General features: G+C 35.4%; 1 protein-coding gene across 1 annotated transcript in view; it reads left to right on the forward strand.

Moving 5' to 3' along the window:
* The window catches only part of MALRD1 (MAM and LDL receptor class A domain containing 1), a gene marked incomplete at both ends in the record, with an annotated part of 238,466 nt that overhangs the window by 157,395 nt on the left and 67,836 nt on the right, over positions 1-13,235 (forward strand). The window contains 3 exons of the mRNA XM_084210137.1: positions 2,504-2,632; positions 6,841-7,002; positions 9,384-9,541. Of these exons, the coding sequence (XP_084066263.1) occupies positions 2,504-2,632; positions 6,841-7,002; positions 9,384-9,541 (449 nt within the window). The remainder of the gene's footprint in view (positions 1-2,503; positions 2,633-6,840; positions 7,003-9,383; positions 9,542-13,235) is intronic.

Here is a 13,235-nt window from a genome sequence, read left to right on the forward strand (position 1 = left end):
TTTATGCCATAATTCCAAATACAATTTAGAATATTTGGTTACACTGTGCAATGCTAGTGCCAGTATGTTGATTTAAAGAGGGATTTTATTTCTCTCTGCCAATGACTGTAGCAGAAAAACCATCATTATCATAAATGTAACCTGATAGCCCTAAAAATTCCATATAAAAAAGGTCTTACTCCAAAAGGATAAAATTCACAGATATGTAAATTTGTGTTTATGACATTCATACCTGCTGAGATAAAAATTTTCATTAAGTCTCTGTTGGCATCACACGTTTTATTTTAGGATAACATTATTAAATGCTGGTTTATGGTATGTTTGAATTAATATAAAGTTGCTTGTTTTTTAAAAAAAAACATCTGTAATTAAGTGCTAAATATAAATGGTAGAGTAACATAACAACATAACATAGCATAACGTTTCTCTGTCTAGGTAATGTGCAATATGATCAGTCTCAAAGACATGGATTTTCAAAGGTCACTCCCCTGTATGGTGATAATGTAACCCTTCCATATGCAGTGAAAATCACTGTATGCTAATGGATCTGCAATTACCTAATTTCTGTAATTATTTAAGCCATTGAGTGACTTAAGGAAGTAGTTTAATTTTCCAATGCAGAGGAGGGAGTGGAGAGAAGGGTTTCAGACTCTTCTCAAAAGTGCCTACTGACAGAAGGCAATGGGCACAGATTCAAAAAACAAGAAATTTCATGTGAACAAAATAAACCACTTTATTGCGAGGATCACCTAGCACAAGCAGTTGTCCAAAGAGGTTGTTGAGGCTCCATCTATTGATATTATCCAAAACCCAACTACACATGGTCCATCACAACCTGCTGTACTGGAGGTGGCTGAAGCAGTGGGTTGGACTAGAGAGGTCTTCAGAGGACTCTGCCAACCTCGACTATTATGTGTCTTTCCAGAATTTAGGATGAGCCATACTAATGAATTCTTGGTGGTACCTCCAATCAGGTTTTATCACATCATTTTGGAGTGGAGTGAAAACTGCCTTAACCATCACAAATTCCTCAGCCAATTTTTTTCTCAGGAGTCTGCTCCTCTGCAGATGGCTCTCTGCCACGTGCATTGTCTGTAAAAAGCAGCAATAGATTTTCATGTATTTTAGACATTCATGACAATTTGTTTGTGGTGATTAATCAGATCAAACTGACAGTGAAAAATTAAAAGACAAAATAACCAGCAGACATATGTGAATTTGGAAAGATTTTTTTTTGGTGTGTCAGTGCACACGGGTTTCTGTATTTCAAAGCTGAAAATTTAGGTATTGAGGCTCTGCAAGTAACCAATGTTAGCAGTGATTTTTTTTTCTTTTTGTACTATCCATTTAAAATGTCTGGATTGCATTTTATTGCTGTATTGTCACTCTGTTTATTATTACTTTGAATATATGTTGAAACTAAACCAAAAGTTGAGTTCTCTTTTCCTATTCTGCTTCAATGAGAATGCAGTTCCTCAGTCTGTAAAATTCAGTAAGTAGCACTATTTGAGGAGATTAATACCCTGACAACAGCAACTACTCCTCTGGAAATATGGCCCTGCACAAAGGCAAATATTATGGTGTTCTGATCAGACTGTGTTTAACAATATGTCACATTTTAGTCACGTTTGAAGGAAAAAATGAAACACATTACAATGAATACAGTCAAAATAAATTCTCCTAAATGTCTTTTTGCAGAACTTGAAGCTATAGACTGAAAGGCAATCTAAGATTATCAGAGTGTTTTTGAAGTGTTGCATTTAGGGTTATCAGAACTGTTTCAATTACTGTTGGCTGAAATTATGCATACAGTGCACTGAACTAAAAAATAACTTAGGTAAGTTCCTTTTTAGTCTTACAGTCTAGGGATGGCTGAATCTCAGTACTCTGTATTTGAACCTAATGTTTTATGTGCAAGTTACCAAGTTACTCTCATTTTATGAGATGATTTTCACTCACCTTCAGAGATGAACACAAATTTTTGGAAAACAGATTTGCATATTAAATACCCTAAGAGAAAATTCTCAGTGGTTCATGCAATCATAGCAGCAGTTTGTCTAAATTCTATAAAAAAAAAAAAGGGTAAATGTCTTATAAAGGCTCTAAACATTTGTTTATTATGCAAATGTGTATAACAGTGATTTTTCTCGGTTTAAAAGGTTATTTTCAAAAAAATATAATTATGTGCAGAAAAGCCTGTCTACTTTTCAACAGCTCACAGAATCCTTTTTTTATAGAATGTCCACAACAAATATACCAGGGAAACAGTTATGTTGATGCTGAATTCAATTTTCTTCCAGCCAAAACATCCTACTTTTGAAGCTTTGGGCAAGGCAAATGCAGTAGTCTAGAAATATATAATGCAACATTAAAAGAGTGAGACCAAATAACATCTGTTGGAAGCAGTAAAACCCTGAAGCCATGATGTATAATAGTTAAAAAATTAAAAAGAACATTTTTTGATCTAATTGCAATATTGATTTAAATGTCCTGTTGGTTTCAGTTGGAGAGAATCCCAGGGAATGCCCTGCTCTCACTGATTTTGTGTGTGGGAATAAGAATTGCATAGAGTCTCAGTTCGTCTGTGACTACAAACCAGACTGTGAAGACCTATCAGATGAAGCTGACTGCAGTAAGTATCTCTGTGTGTTAATCTAATTCTTCAGTTAAAATTATAGCTTTAAATTCTGTAGCATAGTTAAGGTGAGTTGATAAAGATGATTCACTTAGAAGATGATCACAAGCAGGTTGCCTTGTCCACAGGTTGAAAGGTGTGATATTATCACATCTTCAAAGATATTTGCTGCAAAAGTAATCAAGAACAGTTTAGTTGAGAAAGTATAACTAACTAAACCCAAAGGTTAAATACTCAAAAAAACCCCTGACACCAAGGCTAAAACCAACTTCAGGATTAAAAACATACTTGAGGAATAAATCAATGAGTTACAATAAATTTAACTCTGAGAAAAAAAAAGTAAGCTTGTTTATTATTGTAAAAAGGTGTTGAAAGGAAATATCAATGTTGAATGGAAAAGCTAAGCAAGCAAAACTTACATACAATAACATTTAGGCACAATTCTGCCATAAAAAGGTGAATACTTAAAAAGAAACTTGATTTCCTTTCAAAGGAATTTTTCCTTTGTGATTTGAGTAGTGTGAGTACAGTTTCAGTTTGATCTTGCTTTTACCTCAGAGCTATGAAAATATTTTACTGTCATTTCTCTATTACAGAACAGTCAGAAAAAAATTGAGTCTGTTTATCTTAGCCTAAGTCCTAATGAATACTGAGACACAATTTGTCTGAAGGCATTCTTTGCTGAGGCTGATTGAGATGGAAGGACACAGCTCCATTTGAAAATCTGGATCAAGTTAATGGGCCTTCCAATTCAGGCCTGAAACTCAGAAGCAGTAAAGCATTGTGCCTTAGTTCCTGTTCCACATCTTTGTTTATTTACATTTACTGTCTGGACTGGATATTCGGAGTAGGAAAATTAAGTAGACCATATATGCAGCTCAGTAATCAGTCTAAATGTTAATCTTTGAGCTGGAGGGTCAAATTCTGCCATAATGCAGGTATGCTGAAAAGTAAACTTGCTAGATAGAGTAAATGAATCCACACATCAATTCAATGTTCATCCTTTGTGGAAGTAGAAGTACTTCACTGAAATAAACCAATATTTTGTGACCCTTTGAAAATCAAGGGCCTTTTTTCTTGCGTATGGTTGCTACATGCTCGAGTGAGCAGGACTACAAAAGTAATGACCCTTTATTGGACAATGCACATTAAAATGTTTTTACCAGGCTACAGACCTACATATTTACTAAAAACGATGCTAAGATGTCTATATCACACTAGAGGACATTCTAGGACTCTAAATCTCACTACAGGAGATTTAACTTGGAATTTTTCCCTTTCATAAAATTAAACATCAGTTCTGAAGCATAAAAGCTGAAGATGGTGTCACTATTTCTGATCTCTACCTCTTGTAGTACTTTGTGTTGCAGTGAACTTTGTGAATCATATTCATGGAAATGAATTTACATTGAATGATAACTTAAAAATACTAGGTTTTTAGAAGTAGACTCCAAGATAGTTTTTAAACAGCTAACCTGTATTTCTTGTATAAAGCTTTAGTACTTTTCAGGAGTTGGTAAAGTTAGTGCAGCAAAATGCTCTGTAAACTCACCCTTGTAATATTTTCCAGACCTAACAGATACACACTAAATTGAATTACTGTCTGAAGTGAACAGTTCAGGAGAGATATTCAGAAAACTATGGAGACCCTTGATTTATTCTCTAAATATTGTTAGAGAATATAGCAGCTTCCTTGGGGGAGGGTGTTCTGTGTCTTCTGGAAGGACTCTTAGTCAGATAATAGATTGAAAAATTTCAGGCCACAAATTATCTTGAATCACAGTAAAGCAACTCAATCTTTGCTATACTGAAGAAAAGCTTTTCCAAGGGGACAAAAAAATAATTGCTGATATTCACTTTAAAAAAAATAGGCTGCAATATCTTTTTTGTTGTTGATGGAAAGGCTGTAGATATATCAAAATATTTTCATCAGACTTTAGTCTTGCTGTCTCTACCAAAGTGTAATGCAGAGATACAGTAATCTGACATTCAGAATACTCAGATAAGCCCCAGGTATAATATTTCCCTGTCTGCTCTATTTTAGTCCCAACAAATGATGCCTTATATTTAGAGAAACACACATTTTCCCTGAGCATATATCTTATAGATGGGAATAAACAACATTAAAGGGCACATAATGCCTCCTAGATATGGAAACCTGATTTTTTAAATGAAAAGACAACAGGAGCTGCTTAATCAGAAAAGTATAACAGGGACAGAGAAATCTCTTCATAGCCCAACCTGTCCCATCACAAGTGGTTATGGCCACATTTGTCTGCAGTTTTTTCCCCTGCACTGAGCTCAAGGTCTGAGCTTATTTCACATTCTACTATAGTTTTATACAAGTGTAATTCCAAAGAAGTAAATGGACCATAATCTACTCAGCAGCAATTCCTGTATGCAGGATTTACAACAGAACCTGCATGAAATGAACTGCATCCACGTAGGCTGGTGGACTTTTTTTTAATAAACTGGTGGCAATCACTTACTCTATGTTTCATTCAGTCCAGCCAGGCAATCTTGCAAAATTTTGATTCTCTTTCAGTATGCTGCTGGAAGTACCGAGGTGAAAAAACCACACATGAAAGCAGTTTCAATTTTCATGAATTGCAGCCAACTATGCAGACAGATTTGATTAATAGCAAACCTCAGTGTTGATGAACCAACTAGAGGAGTGCTTGAATTATTGAAATAAAAGCAATTTTTCCAATAAATGGAGCAATTTTCTTCTACTGGCTTCTAAATAGGGTATGCTTACCCATGGAAAAAAACCAACTAGCAGGTGCAGATGGGTCACATGACTTTGTCAACCCAGTAACTACTGATCATAAATATTTATTAATAATTGCCTTCTGAATGCATTGCTAATATATTAGGGTAAAAAACCTGAAGTCAGGTATTCTGTTATGACTAGTGTAAATCCTAAATAGATTTGGACTTTAATCTTGTTAGAGATGAACAAGAAAATGTACTTTCTTTTTTTAAATAATGGGCTCCCTTTGTTCTTCCTGTGTGTGAGGTTATTGACACTGCCAATGCAGATGTGTGCTTAGAGAGACGCTTCAGTCCTTGTAGTACAGTAACTACATTACAGGACAGTGCAAATTCTCCCCCTAGCATACAGGATTTGGATCCAGTGAAAAACCTATATTGAATCAAAATTATACATCTTTTAAGATATTTGTCTGATGCATTTAACACAGGAGACACTTTTTTTTTTTTCAGAGAACAAAAGTCCATGGGGTTACAGGGTGTGTGCAGACTTTAGTCATAAGCAGTTTTATGATAATATTTTCATAAAGAATGGTCTCAGTTTTTCTTTTAGCATCAAAGTAGAAAACAGGGAAAAAAAACCAAAACAGAATAATAAGAGGTAATTAAATTTATTATTTTTATCTATATCCTTCTTACCCAGACAATGATACATAAATAGTTGTATTCTAATATTGCAGAATTTTTAAAGGAACATAGTCTAAATCCTCAAACCCATTCTGAACAGTCACAGTCAGACCTGTGTGTAAAATGCATGGCTGATTGTGAGGCTTAATTGTTTGTAACATTTTTCTGAGGTCTCCTCACACGTGTTGTCCACAGTCACATTCTGCAATTGTGTAGCTGCCTCTGCTTTATAACTAAGGAAAAGATGTTTTGGAGCCAACAGAAGAGATTGTGGTGCTATTTGATTCATCTGTACCACACCTTTTATATCATTTTGTTGATTAATTACTTTTCCAAAGTAACCTGAGGCAGCAGCGTTAGAAGTGAGCAGTTTAACTCAGACCTCCTGAATTTAGTCAGTGTCCTAATCACTAGAACATATCCCTCATCATAAAGCTGCCATCAGACGTAATGTTCACAAGGCCAACATATGCTTATGAAAAATACCCCTATGGAAGCCCAGTCCAGTTTTAGCTAATTGTCTGGAAATCATTCTTTCCATTTACCTTGGATATGAACTAAATTTGGCGAAGTCATTGGCTTGTCATGGGCGTTCATCTGTAATAACGTTTATACCTGCTCTTAAAGTGAAGAATGAGCTTTTCCTTTCCTCATTAACTATCACATATTATTTATGCCCATGCATGAAATTCAGGGAATCACAGTGTTAGCCATAGAGAGTCCTTTTCATTTCCATTTTTAGTGTGCACACTATAGCACCTTTATGTAGAGCTGGGATGATAATTTACTTTTTGCTGTATTTTCAGGTTATTACACAAGTATTTCTGGAAGCTGTAACTTTGAAACACAAGATCCAGATTGGACAACTGCATGTGGATTAACACAAGACACTACTGATGATTTTGACTGGAATATTAGCAACGGTGCTGTCACAGGGCAAACACATCCTCATACTGACCACACACCAGGTATTGCCATGTGTACTGCATTACTTCTGGGAAAATGAAATATTCACAGAATTTTAAATAAAACCTACAAAAAATGTAGATCTGTGCCAAGACAACAGCACATCTCAGTGTGATCAGCTGATACATGGGAATGGTTCAGACTGGACAAAAGTAAGCATTTCTTTACCAATGGGGAGGCCAAACACTGGATGGAACAGGTTTCCTAGAGGTGTTGAGTGCCCCCAGCCTTTCAGTGTTTAGGAGGCTTTTGGGCAATGCCCTTAGCAACATGCTTTATCTTGGGCAGACCTGAACTGATAAACCAGTTGGACTAGATAATCATTTTAGGTCTCATGCAACTGGAATGATACTATTCCTTTGTATTCAACTCCAATAACAGCCACATAATGTCAGCTTCTGACATTAAGAGATGAATTTTCGGATGAAATTTAACTGGCTATAGTAATACTCTTCTCCTTGTCAATATTTTAAATAATCTGCTTTTCCTGAAGTGTGCTCCCATCCTTCTGAATTTTATAAAAACATGAAACCATATGCAGGATGAGGAGCAAAGCGTGGGGCTGTGTGTGAAATGCTTGAGGCTCTTACCTTGATTTAACTTACCTCCCTGACACTGGCTTGCTAGAAATGTTATTATGGAAGTTCTTCCCAAGAAATTTCTGACAAACTGCTACCACGATGCCTGTTGATTTTCAGGAGAGTGAAATAAATTGATAGGCAATTACAGTAATCTCTGAAATATAGTGAGCATAATTATATATTGTATTACATAAATATTAAATGAATATTTAAATAATAAATATTAAATAAATATTCTTTATAGTATACAATATATCCGGGTGGGATATTAATTTCCATCACAAATGTACCAATCTCTATTTAAGTTAACTTTCTTTCCAGAAGCCTTGATAGTTAGAATCCCTATCTTAATTTCCATCTAATCAGCAAAATATAGTTAATATCCAATCCAGAAGTATCAATATTTTTACTGTTTTTCTCTTGGGATTGTGAGCAGCATCATCTCCAGGTTTTGACTTTTTTTTTTAATTTTATGTTTTCAAAATCAATAGAGACACCTTATCATGAGTGGCTGTAGCCACTTCTGTCCAACTCGTTTGTTCTCCCTTTCCCTTTATTCTGTACCTGCTGCCAGAGCTGCTCACCTGATCATGAGAGAACTGCTTATCTACCAAAAATCACAGTTTCTGCAGACATTCCTACCACTTTATGTCGCAGGCTGTAAATCTGGAATTTACATTCCTCCAAGAAAGGGACAGAACACACAAGGTAGAGGTAGAAACTACTGCAGCTGTTCCAGGCAAGCTGTTTCTTGCAAATAAGTAGTTTGACTTGCTTCCTTGCTGTTACTTTGATGCAATGAGATAACAAAACAACCACTAGCCCCTGGCTTTTTAAGGAGGTTTTGTGTGTTTTTCTATTTCAGTTTCTCTCATTTAATTAGTTCTTTGTTTCTGTGAAATTACCCAGCAATTGTAAGAAAAACACAGTAAATAAAAAGTGATGCAAAAGGAAAACAAAATTAGAGCAAAGTGTTTACAAAATTAACCAGATTTGTAATTTACTTTTAAATTACCCAGGCAAGATATACTCACATTAACTACAGAGGAATTGTTTGTCAGAATTCCCTACAGCCTGTAATACTTTGAAATATCTATCAATCCATCAGGTTTAGGTTGGACATTAAGAAAAGGTTCTTCACCCTGAGTGTGGCTGGGCACTGGAACAGGTCCCCAAGGAAGTGGTCACAGCACCAGCCTGACAGAGCTCAGGATGCATTTGGACAATGCTCTCAGGCACATGGTGTGACATTTGGGGGGCTCTGCAGGGCCAGGAGCTGGACTTGGATGATCCTTGTGCATCTCTTCCAAGTCAGATTATTCTATGATTCTGTTTAGCACAAGGGACATCTAGGACAAGTAACATGTTTGTATACCAAAAGAGGAGAGACTTAGATTAGAAATTAGGAAATTATAAAGAAATTCTTTACTCAGAAGACAATGAGACTCTGGAAAAAATTTGTGCAGAAACTGTGGATGCCCCATCCTTGGAAGTGTTCAAGGCCAGCCTGGATGTGTTCTGAGAAGCCTGATGCAGTGGGTGGCATCCCTGCCCATGGCATGGGGTTGGAACTAGATGATTTTTAAGACCCCTTCCAACCCAGGCTATTCTGAAATTCTGTGAAACACACAAAGCATTAGCAAGGAAGATTGCCATACAAGTATGGTATGGTATACATGTATGTGACAAAAAGAAAAAAAAATAGTAGCATCTGAGTTTATAAAAAAGCTTATAAACTAAAGAATAAGATATTATTGAAAAACTCTAAATGTTTTTCTTCTTCTTTTTTTTTTTTTTTTAAGGTAAGGGACAGATATTTTTGTATGTCAACTCATCCGCCCAGAAGGAAGGAAACAGAGCAAGGATAACTACCACCAAATTCTTCCCACCTAGTCTTGGAGTCTGCAGAGTTCGCTTCTGGTTCTGGATGTTTCCCTCTAGGCAAACAGGAGTCTTAAAGGTAAAAATCCTTCTACTACATTATGGCATAATAATACTTGCTTTAGTACTATTTGCATTTTTGTGTCTAGGATTAGCAAAATCTCAGGAATTTGTATTAACTAAACTTCATCCCAACTTACTGCCACTACACAAATCTTGTCCTGACAAGATCAAGTCACAGTTCTGCTTTAGTTTTCATTCCACTTGAAGTCCTTTCACTACATGTGTAAGAATTAACACTACACATTTGACTAGCATGCTAAAACCCACCCAGTACCAGCACAGTTCTCTGCAGAATTCACTCTAACATAAAAGAGAGACAATTTCTAATGTTTAGTGGTTAAAATTATTTCTAGAAAATAGTAAAAATAGTAATGTGACTGTGTGCAGAAGGTGTTTTATTAAAACAATTGGAAATGAGGTATTTTACTGTATTAACAATTATAGCCCAAGTTTCTATGAAACTGTCATCTTGCTGTTTCCCAAACATCCTTAACAAGTACACTGTTGGTTGTTAAGTAATTCAGTAACAGCCCAAGCAGGGATGTGACCCTTTGGCAAACAGCTCACTTCATGTGACTCAGTGTATAAATATGCTGCACAATTCCTTTTCAAGTGACCTGAGAAAAACTCCTATCTGTGGAGTGTGTTAAATTTTGAAAATACAGATAATGTTAATTTTTTTAGTCAGTACAGAATATAAGTTAGTATGTGTTAAAAGTGAACAACAATATTTTTGTAGTCTTGGACATTGAATTAAGTCAGGAAATTTTTACCCCTGTTTTCTCCACTGGAAAAGATAATCATAGCACTGTTCCATGGGATTGTAGTGCAGTTAGGCTGGAAGGGCCTCAGGTGGTCTCTCACCCAACCCCCTGCTCTAAGCAGAGTCAGCTACAAGATGATGCTGGGTGGCTCAGAAATTTACCCAGTATTGAAAATGTCCATAAATGGAGACTACTCAGCCTCTAGGGGCAACTTGTGCCCCTGGTAAACTTTTCACTATCTTCTCCTTACATCCAGCCCAAGGATAATGTTATCCTCCATGCCACCTTTTTTCTTTTTCTTTTCTTTTTCTTTTTCTTTTTCTTTTTTTCTTTTTCTTTTTCTTTTTCTTTTTCTTTTTCTTTTTCTTTTTCTTTTTCTTTTTCTTTTTCTTTTTCTTTTTCTTTTTCTTCTTTTTCTTTTTTTCTTTTTTCTTCTTTTCCTTTTCTTTTTTTAGTAATTTTTTTCAGGATGGGATTTTGCAAATCAATTTTATCTCTAACACCTAGTTTATTACTCTGAGTATTGCCGTAAATTTACTTATTGATTAAAAAAAAAGCTGTATTTCATGAAGTTCATATAAGCAGCAGTAAAAAGCAAACATAAATTCTTTTTTTTTGACCTGTTGATAGCTGAAACACTGTGAGATTATCTATGATTAACTATCTGTTTAAATTCAAGTATCCTGGACCTTACAGCATGCAAGACTGATGATGAGATCCTTTGAAGGAGCTTTTGAATGTTTTCAAGCATCACAGAACACTTAGCATTTGTGAATAAGTAGATGTGTGTGGCCTATGTGTGAGTTAGCAGGCAGACAGCCAGAGCCTGCTTTTTAATTGGACTTTTTCTTTTTAAGAAGACTAGTTTAATTTCCTCTAATTGCCTCAATTTCATAAAGAATTGTCTGACTCCCACATACAAATAAAGTTCCCTGTTTATGGCTTTGCTACATGTACTCTTTACTTAGAAACGTATTCACAACAGATTGAGGCACTCAGCAAGGAATATCACCTCATCACAGAATCAATTTACCTCTGTGGACATTTTGCTCTATTCTTTCAAACTAATAAGCTATTCAGTATCAACTGTTGCTGTTATTAAATCAAGAATATAAATTAACTGTACCCATTCAAGTGAAAAAGGAAAAAGCCTAAAAAGAACAAAAAAGAAAAGCAATAAAATCAACAGCCCAAAACTTCTGAAACAACAGCTCTGTGAAGATTTTTTTTTTTTTCCAGTTCGCACTGGAGGTGAAAGAAGTCAAACTGTAATAGGAAGTTTGAATAATGTGCTAGAATATAATCACATCAGTACAAAAGCTGATATAGTTCTTATCTGAAAGACACCTATCTGGTCGAGTCTGAATTTTTTAAAAAAAAAAGGACTGCAGATATAGGACACACTGAGATGTGTGATTAAAATGGCATACAAGGAATCAGTAAAAGAAAGATTAAAATGCACATTGTAATGGTATAGGAAATAGACATGGTAGAACTACACAAAACAGTGGAAAGTTACAGGAACAATCCTATGCTTACTCAGAAAAGGAGCTAGTCACTGAGGAAAGGGGATAAGGAACTTAAAATGCTTCCATTCTGTATTTACAATGCACATTTCAATTTCACATTTCCAATGTTATAAACTCTGTAATTTGTTCATAGGGAAACCAAAAGTCTGGGCTATTATTATTATTTTTAGAAAGACACAATGTTTACAGCAACTCTTGCATTAACATAGAATGGATGCTATTTAAAAGAAACCTGAATACTCTTGCTTCAGGACTTCAATCAGTCATTAATCAACAGGAGAAGAAAATGGCTTTGTAATGACTAAGAACAAACCCACTAGCTTTCCTTAGAAGTATTTGGCAAGAGTCTTTGAGAGGGGAGTTACGCAGCAATAAATGCAAGCCTGGTCTAATACATCAATCAATATGTTCTGGACAAAAATACCTCTTAATACAAACAAATGTGGCTGCATTATGCTGCAAATGTAAATTTTAAAAACTTCACATTTCTCTTTGCATTCTTATGACTACTTTGTTGAATTTAATGGTGAAGGAGAGCAGTTTCAGCAAAAAATGAATGTGGTTTTCACATCTGTTTCTTCCCAATGGAAATTCTATTGATCATCTGTCAGTTAGACTGAAAACACCCAGTGTTTATTATGCTGCTTTGCTCATTTACCTCAGGAGTCTGCCATACTCATACAGTGGAGAATTAAAACTGAAATTAATTCCTGATGTGATAGTATAGCTAATATATCAGTTTTCTGCCTTCGTATTTGTTGATACTAAAAGAACTGATTTGTAATAAATTTTGGCATAAGACAGGTCACTTTAACTCAAAAAACCTAAATATTTTCTTACTTTAAACGAATATTTAGGCAAAATTTTTATTACTTCAAATAGAGGTTTAGGGAATAAAGAGAAAAGAGGTAAGTACTTTTTTAAGTGCTTCTCTATTGGGGCAATGAAACATGATACAATTTTTTAATCTGATTTCTGGACTTAGAAACAATTTCAGTCTGTCTCTGGTGAGACTTCGGTCCAAGGAAGACATGCGATGATGATGCTGAGGAACATGAAGGGTTCAAAAGCAAGATCTCAAAGATGGAAAGCAGAAAACCTAGCATCATTATTCACTAGAGTCAATGGTAATTTTCCTCAGCTGACACGAGTCTCTGGTGCCTAATGAAGTGAAAATACAGGTTCTCTTTCTCAAGATTTTCCTGTTTCCTCGGCTGGTAATTAAAGACACTAAGTTGTCAATGGTGGGAGAATACATATGCACCCTTCAGACCTGCATTGGTTTCTTATTTATTAGGCAGGTGGAATGCAGTACCTTCCAGCATTCCAACTGCTAGATTCAGGCAAGATAATACATCATATTGAAAAGTCAGGATGAAGGTACAGGATAGCCATGAGTTGTAACTGCTGATTAACA

Source organism: Fringilla coelebs (genome assembly GCF_963513975.1).
Source record: "Fringilla coelebs genome assembly, chromosome: 1".
Classification (NCBI taxonomy): domain Eukaryota; kingdom Metazoa; phylum Chordata; class Aves; order Passeriformes; family Fringillidae; genus Fringilla; species Fringilla coelebs.